General features: G+C 36.8%; 1 protein-coding gene across 1 annotated transcript in view; it reads left to right on the forward strand.

Moving 5' to 3' along the window:
- Nucleotides 1-11,307, forward strand: part of LOC108296439 (X-linked interleukin-1 receptor accessory protein-like 2) — a gene marked incomplete at its 3' end in the record, with an annotated part of 315,823 nt that overhangs the window by 65,055 nt on the left and 239,461 nt on the right. Inside the window, exon 3 of the mRNA XM_017518897.2 lies at nt 2,417-2,603. Within this exon, the coding sequence (XP_017374386.2) occupies nt 2,417-2,603 (187 nt within the window). The remainder of the gene's footprint in view (nt 1-2,416; nt 2,604-11,307) is intronic.

The following is an 11,307-nucleotide window of genomic DNA, read 5'->3' on the forward strand; positions in this document are numbered from 1 at the left end:
GTGGATGAACACCATGGAACATATATGATCAAAGTCAGTAACGTCAAGAACTGTTCAGAACACTTTGGATATCAAGCAGAGGTGATTATCTTTCTTCTGTGTTAAACACTTTTTAATAACTGTGACCATTTAGCTTCCCTCTATCCCCTGCCCTAGCCCGTCCTTCTTGTTTCTCAAACGTAGCCAATATTTTTAATTGTTTGCCAATATGCTGCTGCACAAAACTTGGCTGATCTTTTACCTAGTGGCTATCCACAAATACCTGCAAATTACCTGGGTCATACTTATACAAGGAAAGCGATATTTGACAAGCCATATACCTGCATCTGAAGAAAGGGGGATATATACCACATGGGACTGATACAAAAGTGGAGAAAAAAATAACATGTTTCTTGAACAGATACCTTTTGATGCCCACTCATTTAATCAACTAACATTTATTAAGCATCTACTATCTATTGATTTAGATCCTGGGGATGGTGTAATGAACAAGAGCAATAAATTCCTTGCCCTTATTAGTGTATACTTTAACAAATAAATATTAGATGATCAGAGAAGAGCAAGTACAAATGCCTATTGTTTGAATAGGCTTAGGGTGTTCAATGAACAAAGAAAATATCAGTGTGGCTGCACCCTAATGAGTAAAGGGGAGCATGTTATGATGAGCTAGGTCACATATGGCCTTGTATGAAGCAAGGAGACTTGGAAATATTTAGCATTGAAGTGTTAAAAAGTGGTGAAAAAGAGCTAAGTTGATTGAGCTAAATTGATTTACCCTTCTTCCCTGAGATGTATTATTATTACTACCATTGTGGCTTTAGCTTCTTGGCATTTAAAGAGACTGTCCAATGTCTGACAAAAATATAAATGTTTCTTTTATTTGATCCCCAATGGGCATATTTTATGTCCTTTGTGTTCCAGGAACCCATATAGAAGAAGAAAGAAAAGCAAATCCTATAGTCTACGTAGTATGAATGGGTTACATCTAAACATCAGAATTGTAGTGTTTTGATAGTTTCCTTCTCAAATGACACAGGCCTGGGCATAGTCAGGGCTGCTTGCCAGAAATTAACTTTACCAGAAGCCTAAGGAGGAGTCATTTTTATTAACTTACTTTGTAATCCCAAGAGGAACAGCCATCTGCATTCCTGTGTTTTGCATGATGTCTGGGATGTAAAATTTCAGTAAGTGAGTACTAAGCAGTGTGAATAGTGATGATCATTTGGTACTGTTTTAAAATTATTGGTTGGCATGCTAATCCCATCTGTTAGGATTGTTATTACTTGCTATAAAGCACTTGGTTTGAATTGCTGCCCTTGACACTTTTATTTTTGACAGCACGTATCCTTTGATGTTTAAAACAGATATGGTCCTAAAAGTCTTCCATAAAGTAAAATTAAATACTCCCAACAAGAGTTATAGCTGATCTTCTTCCTAGTGTTATCAGGATGGCTCTGATTTCTTCCTAACATCTTTCCTTTTTGTTTTGTGTTTAACATCTTCTGGAATCCAGGTAAGTTATGGTATGGAAAGGTCCTGGATTATACATAGAAAAATAAAGGCAGAATTTTTATTTAATTATATTTATTGATTGCAGTTAATTAGATTTATTAAGCATATTTATTAAACTCACACTATTGAGTAAGTGCTAACCAAGGTACAAGAAGACAGAATTTTTGTTCAATAAATACCCTTATGTAATGTGTTAGCTATTTAATGCTCAATTTCTAAAGTGGCCTTATGATTACATTCAGTGTTGAAATTTCTTTATAATGCTAGTGCTTGTTGATACAATTAATCCCAATTGACCAAAATCTAGTAGGATTTCCTCTTTATAAAAGCCCCAAATTCAACACCTGGCACATCTCAGTGAACACCTTAAAAAGCTGAGTAGTTAACAGGTCAATTAACCTGTAAGTTAAGAGATAGCCTCTGTATGTTTATCTGGGTTTTAGTATGGATTCTGTATCAGGAAATGTTGGTTTAGAAACCAATATTAAAATTCAACAACCTCTGGAGTAACTGTTAAAGGACTGGCAACAGGGTCAGAGCAAAAAATGGCTACAGTTCCAGTTATAGAGAGACTTTCTCATAGGTTTTTATTATCAGATTTTCAACATAACAATATTTATTGCTGGGAAAGAAGTCAGACTATCTTACAGTTTGGAAGATGAGTATAGCTTCTCTATGTAGCTCTGTAGCTACTTCATGGCCACGAATATCCATATTAGCAGTTAATTTCATATCTTCTTGTCAGTTGCAGCAGAAAACTGCTCTGTGTTGCTTTGATGTTGTTTCTGATTTCTAGGCCAGGTCCTAAATGGAAAAGTCAAAAAAGTTTGTACTCTTGAAATACATAGAGTACAAAGTTGTAAACACCCAATAAAGCCATTTTGTTATTTCTTTGTTCCCACAGAAACTCAACATATTGCATGAAGGTGTCAATGTCCTTGACTGTTGCAGAGAATGAATCAGGCCTGTGCTACAACAGCAGGATCCGATATTTAGAAAAATCCGAAGTCACTAAAAGAAAGGAGATTTCCTGTCCAGACATGGATGACTTTAAAAAGTCGGACCAGGAGCCTGATGTTGTGTGGTATAAGGTAACTCAGCATGGTGTCAAATGTATATTTTACCTCAGTCAGTAGCAGTCTTGGGGACGGGGAAAAGGAGATATTTTATTACTAGCTTTTGGTATTAGATATTTCACTGAGAAGCATCATCAGATCCACAATGTAATAATTCAGAGCTGTGAATCCTATGTACCACTGGTTTTTTAATGCATGTGTTAGAAGCAATACCCCTCTTCTCCAACTGCTAAAAGTAGAATCTCCCTGCAGCCTAACAACATATAAGAACAAATGGGAAGAACGGTAAATATTTTAATACACTTGAAAGAAATTATTTGCGGGGGGGGGCATAGAATTGTTATTTTTACTAGTGGGAACAAAGGCTTGCCATCACAAGTAATAGTACTTATAAAGAAAACCACCATGGCATGTGTATACCTATGTAATAATCCTGTACCATCTGCACATGTACCCCAGAATTTATAATTTTTAAAAAGTGGAAAAAAAAAAAGCTAACCACTATCATAATGGTCTACTCTGTGAAAGCTACAACAGTGAATGCAGAGGAGAGAAACAGGTCGAGTACAGGATGTGAAACACTGCTAAGGTAGAGTTTAACTGGAAATAAACCACACTTAAAGGTTGAAAAGAAGAGAACTGAAGCAAGACACAGTGGCTCATGCCTGTAATCCCATCACTTTGGGAGGCAGAGGTGGGCAGATCACCTGAGGTCAGGAGTTCAAGACCAGCCTGGTCAACATGATGAAACCCCATCTCTACTAAAATACAAAAATTAGCTGGGCATGGTGGTGCACAGCTGTAATCCCAGCTACTCGTGAGGTTGAGACAGGAGAATCGCTTGAACCCAGAAGGCAGAGGTTGCTTTGAGCCAAGATTGCGTCATTGCATTCCAGCCTGGGCGACAGAGTGAGACTCCATCTCAAAAAAAAAATAATAGCCGGGCGCGGTGGCTCAAGCCTGTAATCCCAGCACTTTGGGAGGCCGAGGCGGGTGGATCACGAGGTCAAGAGATCGAGACCATCCTGGTCAACATGGTGAAACCCCGTCTCTACTAAAACTACAAAAAATTAGCTGGGCATGGTGGCGCGTGCCTGTAATCCCAGCTACTCAGGAGGCTGAGGCAGGAGAATTGCCTGAACCCAGGAGGCGGAGGTTGCGGTGAGCCGAGATAGTGCCATTGCACTCCAGCCTGGGTAACAAGAGCGAAACTCCGTCTCAAAAAAAAAAAAATAATAATAATAATAATAATAATAAGATAATTGAATGAAAGGATTATTTACAGAGGTTTGGGAAGGGTTGAAGAAACCAGTAAGGGAAGAAGCTGTTGATTATCACCCCTAGACCTGAAGTGGCGAGGGGAAGGAGCAGTGTCACTGAAGCCTGGCAGGAATGGAGGAGTCTCCCAAGAGATATAGTATTAAAGGAACATATGAGGATGGCAGATAAGAAGGGAGTGGGTAGGATAAATACCCTAACTCTTGATAACCCCTGCTCTCTGTTTTTTTTGCTAGTTGCCTCCCTCTACTGCCACCCTCATTCAAACTGAAACAGTAGCCAGGGGGCAGAGCCAGGAGATAGAATCAATAGCGTTCGGCTTCCCTGAGCATAGAGTAGAGCAGACAAGGGCAGAGAATTGGATTTAGGGGAAGAAGCAGAGAATAACCACACAAGCTTCCAGCTATGATATTCTGGCAGCTAACCTGGGAACCCATGGTCTTACAACAGAACTAAGCCAACTCTGTTCTGTCAGCTCTGAACCACAGCAATTGACACACTGTACAGTTTTATAATGTGATGGTAGGTGACCAAGGAGGTTTTTTGCACAGGTACTGTGTGTTCTGTTGGAACCAAACACACATAAAAGGTGGAGCAGGTTGTTTCTATAGGATCTGAAAGACCCTCAGTTCCTAGGGAAGCCTAATCCCTAACTCCCACTGCTATCATATGCTTTTACAGTTGGAAGCCTCTCCATTTTCATGCCTAGGGAGACTTACCAATATACACCAGGAATATGCTTTGTACTAGAACATCCAGGTCTCAGTGTGAATGATCTTAATCAAGACAATATTGTGATAGATAAAAAGCAACATAATGTTTATTATGCATAAACATAGACTACAGATAATTTGGTGGGTTCACACCATCATCAACCTCGTTTGTATTTATTAAGCACTTATTGTGAGCCACTCACTGTAGCTAAGCTTGATTTCCATATTATCTTGTTTAAATCTCAGTGAAACTCTGTGTGGTAGGAGATATTTTCCTAATTTAATGGAGAACAGAACCACTGAGGCTGAGAGAGATGTGATTCGTCCAAAGTTACACAGTGAACAAAGCCTGATTTTCTATTTAAGGCAGTATGACTCCAGAGTTCATTTTCTGAATCACTACCCTCTCCCACAATGGACCTGGGACTAAACCCATCCTTGATTATATCATGGAACTTTTGTAAGATGTAATGCTGGTGCAGAGGAGCCTGGTAAAAGAAAGAATAAGGAAGTTTTATTTTAATTTTTTGGTTGAGGATGGGAAGGTGACCTGCCCAAAGAGTTAGCAGCTGGGAGTGAAATCCAGATATTCAACTTTCCCTTATAAGAGTCATTCTATTATCTCATCTTACTTTCTGCTATCTTCTTTCCTCTCCTTTTCTCATATCTCTAGACATCACTATCATCCTTACATACTCAAGCAATTTACTGCTTGGCAGATGCCACCCCTCACTCTTCCTTAGAAATGGGCCAACAATGGTGAAGCAAAAGTTCTTTCTAGCTCTACCTGGACAATGTTGAAGATTTCTATAATATTTTACAATTGATAAATGATCATCATAGTGTTAGCTAACATTTCTTAAGTACTTATTATATGACAACCTGTGTTTTAAGTGCATGAGATAGATTAAATCAATTCTTAGAACTACCATATAAGGTAGTATTATCCCTATTTTATGGAAGAAGTGATTAGAGACTCAGATAAACTAAGTGGGTTAGCAAATGTCAATAGTAGTTTGTGACTTGCAGTTTGGCTACTTCCCCCACTCTTAGCCCCTTCAGTATACTAATGGATTAGGATAAAAAACTAGAATCAAAAATTAAAGACTACTTGAAGCTCAGGAATGTATTGCTAACTCTTGCTTCTCATACAAGGTTTCAAGTAAATATCTGAAGAAAATGTACCAACATATTAGGAAAATATTTCCTTTTCAGTCGTATTTGGATAGTCTGCCTTGCCTACATTATAACCTGTGTATTTTCTACCAGACTGAGGAATATAAAGAAGATTTTGCTCTGGCTATAGCAATATAAAGAAGAAGATACATTTTTCCAGCGTTTATTCTGGTGCTTATTCAAAGTTAGAAATGTCCAATGTGTTAAAACAAAAACTACAGCCAAATTAAAGTTAAAAGATTAATTGAGCAAAGAACGATTCATGAATCAGGCAGCCTCCTGAGCCAGAGTAGGCTCAGAGACTCCAGTGCAGCCATGTGGTAGAAGAAGATTTATGGAAAGGAAAAAGGAAAGTGATGTACAGAAAATGGAAGTGAGCAACACAAACAGCTGGATTGGTTATAGCTCTGTGCCTTTTTGAACCTGGTTCAAACAGTTGGCCATATTTGATTGGTCAAAACTCAGTAATTGGCACAAGAGTAGGCTATGGTCTATTTATACATCCACTTGTTATAGTTGACAGTGTACAGAGAAAAACCTTTAGGCCAAACTTAAAATATGTTAGGAAGCAGCTTTAGGTTAGACATGATTTAACAATTTCCCCATTTTAGTCATCCTCTCATTTTGAGAGATTGACCAAAACTTTAGTCATTGATGTCACTATCACCATCATAAATGTACTTATTTGGTATTGAAACCCACTGGAAAATAGCAGAACAGTGAGTTGTGTAATGTGTGAACAAAGACTTCAAGTTATTATTATTATTATTTTTGTAAGGGTTAGAGTAGAGGATACCTTCTTATTCGGGAACGTCCTGTTTACAGGAGGAAAAAACAAAACCTGTTCTAGGATCTATGTGTTTCCTTAAAGTGTTAGTTTGATTATGTCACATTTAGCACAAGTGAGACCCTTTTTGTTTGGTCTGGTCTGTTCGGGCCTAGTGCATAAGCTCAGTCCAAGACAATGGCCTTCCATAATTTTGTTTAAAAATTTCCACCTTTTGGTCAGGTTCTCACTTAGGTGAGAATGTGCCACTCTCAGTTACCATCATTTTGGGGTTCCAGGTCTCTGCAATTCATTCACAGGTTATGATGCCTTCATGGTCACACATTTCCTTCAGCTATTGGCATTCCAATTGAAGAGAGGCCATTTGCAATTCCTAGATGGCTGCATGCAAACATTTAAAACTTTTGAGAGATACGTGTGATTATCAGGAGGATAATACCAAGAGTTTGGTGTATGCTTAATACCTAGGGTTCGTATGAACCAAACCAATTAAATAGCTCAAAAAGAATGAGCTAGATAAAGTCTACTCGCTTTAACTAAGCAGTCTCTTCATTAATCTCCTACACTGACTCTCTATAATACCTGATGTGATGTATTTCTCCACAGACCACAAGTGCCAGCATTTGCACAGATACTTCTCTGTTTAGCCAGTAAGTAATCTAGAGCAATTCTATTATTTAGAATAATTTTCAAAAGAGAATTTAAAGTCTGTTGTGTAACCATAGCCTTTACAGTAGAATCTTCATTTAGAGCCTATCATAAGGGATACATTTTAATCATTGCCTCTTTTACTCCACACCATGGGAAAAAAGGACTTAACAAGTGCCCTTCTGTAAGACTGAAGGCCTCCTGGCAATGTTCTCTTTAGCCCATGATGTAGGTTAAGAGGAATGAACTAACATTCTGTTTCTGACTGATTATGAGGCAACGTATGTACCATTAAAATTATTCACCTACATTGGGCCTTCATTTTTCGTCTATCAAGGCATAGGGTTATCCATGTATAAGACTGGCTGCAAAATCCTTCTTAAATAAAAGTATACCCTATAAGTATACACAACAGACCTCCTTTTGACCTCTATTGTTCATAGAGACATAAATGAGGAAAAATTGAAACTAAGAGTCTCATGATAATAGAAAAGTCTTGATCCATGATCTTGGGAAAAAGCTGCTTACATCAAGGATATCATCTTTTTCTGGGAGAAACTTCCCTGGTTAGCTTTATCTTAAGGGTTCTAATGGGTATACAGTTCCATTAGTGTGGAGCAACCCTTTCTCAGTTGTGAGATTATAAACCCAAGGTTCAAGGTCCCAAAGCTTTGCTGCATTGTGGATGGCAAGGGAAGTCCTTCTCCGATATTTTCAGAAGAGCCAGTCTTTGGGTTCCAGATTGTGAAGGGGTTAATAGTCCTCAGTCAGTGAACCATAAAAATCTTTTATTCTTGGTAAAAATACATTGTGACATAATAGTCTACTGTTATAACATCACCCCTCTTGTAAGGAAAAGCTTTTATACAACTAGAAAATATGCATTGAAAATGACAATTGAATGAAATCCCTCTAGAAATGTTTAGATGGCCCATCAGGTAGCTGAATGTACCTGAAGATTTGAGTGTCTTCCCAGGAATATGGGTTTGACAAATTAAACATTGGACGTAAACTGTTTTAGCAATTTACAAGTTACCACACTAATATATACTTAATTTGGATTATTTTATCTTTTTCATGAGTCATGGAATGCAGAACTTTTAATAGCAAATGCTTATGGACTCAGGAAGGACAATGTAGCCATTCTGTTTCTCCGTAAGTCCATGCTTAACATTGCTCTTATGTCCTCTTGAATACCGGTTGTTTCTCCAATTTATGTGCATAGCACTGATAACTGATGTGTTATCATAGGCCATTTGACTTAGACCATGGAGTTCATTCAAACTGTATATCGAAACAATTTCAGTGTTGGCTGATTTAGCACGATAATCTGGCAAAGTATCTTCTAGGTATTCAATTAATTTTTGTTCTACTTGGGTTAGTATCTATATAAACCTGTCTTTTCATTTAAGTTACAGGAATTCTTACCTAGTCCAAATAATATAATTCTAAAGTTATGAGAAACCTGTATTCAAGAGTGCTTTTCAGGGTCCTTTCCTACCTTCTAAACGACACAGTATTTCTAGCATTTTACATGCTTGTGAATTTTTCAGAAACTGCATCAGAATTAAGCAATTAACTAGAAATGACTTCAAATAGTCATAAAGACACAGTTGACAAGGAAATTTGTTTATTTCTTTGGTCTACAATAACTTAATCATAATTGATATCATATATTCAGAAATTAGAGTTTTAGAAATCCCATACAATTTTGGAGCATATATTACTGACATTCATTAAAATATAACCTAAAGAAGATTAAACATTATTTCTGGCCGGGCATGGTGACTCACACCTGTCATCTCAACACTTTGGGAGGCTGAGGCAGGAGGACATTTTGAGGTCAGGAGTTTGAGACCAGAGGTTGAGGCATGAGAATTGCTTTAACATGGGGGTGGCAGAGGCAAGAAGGTCACAGTGAGTTAGCTGAGATTGTACCACTGCACTGCACTCCTGCCTGGGTGACAGAGTGAGACTCTGTCTCAAAAAAACAAACCAAAAACATTATTTCTTATTTTGATGGTGCTTCCCTTAACATGTCATGTAACTTGACATGACAAATAATCCTGTTTACCTCTCTTTTGGATGCTTCAGGGGCCCTCTATAGCATTCCAAAGTTAGCAGTCAAAAAAGACTTAAATTTGAAACTGAAATTAGACTTTGGAAAGCCTATCAAATATGTTAAATGTTTAAAACACTTGATATTATAAAATTGATTTCCAGGTCACCATAAGTCATTCATTTAGCCAAAACGACTCAAAAATTTTAAAGATGCAAAAACCTTTACTCATTGATAGAGGGAAGACTTAGCTTTCCAAACAATCTATCTCTTGTCTTTCCCTTTTTTTCCTGTAGTTTATTCAAAAGGCAAACAAAAATATTTCATTATCCTTTAATATTACATGAAAATCTCATTCAAGAAAGAAAGCCAAATTCATCATTGCTTTAGTATACTATTAATGTCCACCCCAATTTTTTAATAAAAATTGTAGACAAATCTATCTAATCTTAATCAGATTTGCCATAAGGTGAGATTCACATAAACCTTTTATAACCCTATACAAATTTTTGTTAAATAGCAGATCAGTTTTACCATAAGGTGAGAATAACGTAGACCTTTTATAACACTTTATGAATTTTTATTAAATAGTAGATCAGTGCTCAAAGTTTCTTTGATAAATATACTTTTTTTTTACAAAAGAGTTTTTAGATAGTCAAATTCCAGAAAGATGCATTTTATTGTGTGCTTTTATTTCAGTGTTCGATTTATGAAAAAACTGAATAATATCCCTTTAAATTTAGCCAATATGTTCACATGTAGAATTTCTTTTGTAAAAGAAATTGTAAGTTTAATTTTTCACAACCTTCTATAATTTGCTCAGACTTTCAGCTTTATCTTATTTAACTTAAATCAATCATTTAACCCTTTAATCTAGGCAAAAAAAAATCACATTCCAATGCCTTCTTATAAGATTTTACCAAAAGCACATTTCACTTTCCTCACACATAGTCCATGTAAAACTGTTTCTTCAGTAGTATCAATCTCAACTGTTAGAAATTTTTATTTTTGCTGAAAAATCTGGTAGGTGAGTTTAATTATGTACTAGGTGTGGGGCTTAGGACACCAGACAGAAGTGCAGGTAAAGTCCAACTCTTTCTAGCATACATAGCGGGCATGGCTAACTATACATGTCCCCAGGCCTTATCTAGAATCTAATGGCTCTAAAGCAGATAAGTCTAACAATTTTCAAAAGTCAAAGGAGCAATTTATGACCTTAAAACATTTAGCAAAACTAATATCTGACCTGACTAATTTAGACCTACTGTCTTTATTTTACCAATAATCCTATAAAACTGTCTTTATTTCTCAAATATTACTAAAGTCATGTGAGCTAAAAGACATTACAGTTTTTATTTTTCTGACAAAATATTTGATTTAAGCACTTATTCTTTTTAAACCAATTAATAAGAGCTTTTTTTTTTAAATAAACATCACACACACAACACATATAATTATAGAGGTAGAAGAAAATCCACTACATGTAACAATTTTGTCAATTTCAAAATAGTTTTTTTTTTTTCCTCCCATTCAGTCTATCAGTCTTCCAATTACTGGTTTCATTGCCCAAAGCAATTGTTGACTAGGCAACAAATTTGTATTTCTAAAGCAACAACTCTTAGGTGGAACCACAAAAAATAAAAATTTATATCTCATAAGCAGAGAGCTAAGATTTTAGGGCTAAATATTATATTATCATTTGCTCAAACCAGCAGAAAAAAAAAACAGTGCTCTCATGAAAGCTCCATCAAGACAAGATGGCCAGAAAAGCACCTCAACAAAGGTATGACTTATTGTATAAATTTAAAGGAATGGGCTTGGCTCTGTGGCTCACGCCTGTAATCCTAGCACTTTGGGAGGACAAGGCAGGCAGATCACTTGAGGTCAGGAGTTCGAGACCAGCCTGGCCAACATGGGGAAATCCTATTTCTACTAAAAATACAAAAATTAGCTGAGTATAGTGGTACATGCCTGTAATCTCAGCTACTCAGGAGGCTGAGGCAGGAGAATCACTTGAACCTGGGAGATTTAGGTTGCAGTGAGCCAAGATGTCACTGC

Source organism: Cebus imitator, unplaced genomic scaffold (genome assembly GCF_001604975.1).
Source record: "Cebus imitator isolate Cc_AM_T3 unplaced genomic scaffold, Cebus_imitator-1.0 Scaffold712, whole genome shotgun sequence".
Taxonomy (NCBI): domain Eukaryota; kingdom Metazoa; phylum Chordata; class Mammalia; order Primates; family Cebidae; genus Cebus; species Cebus imitator.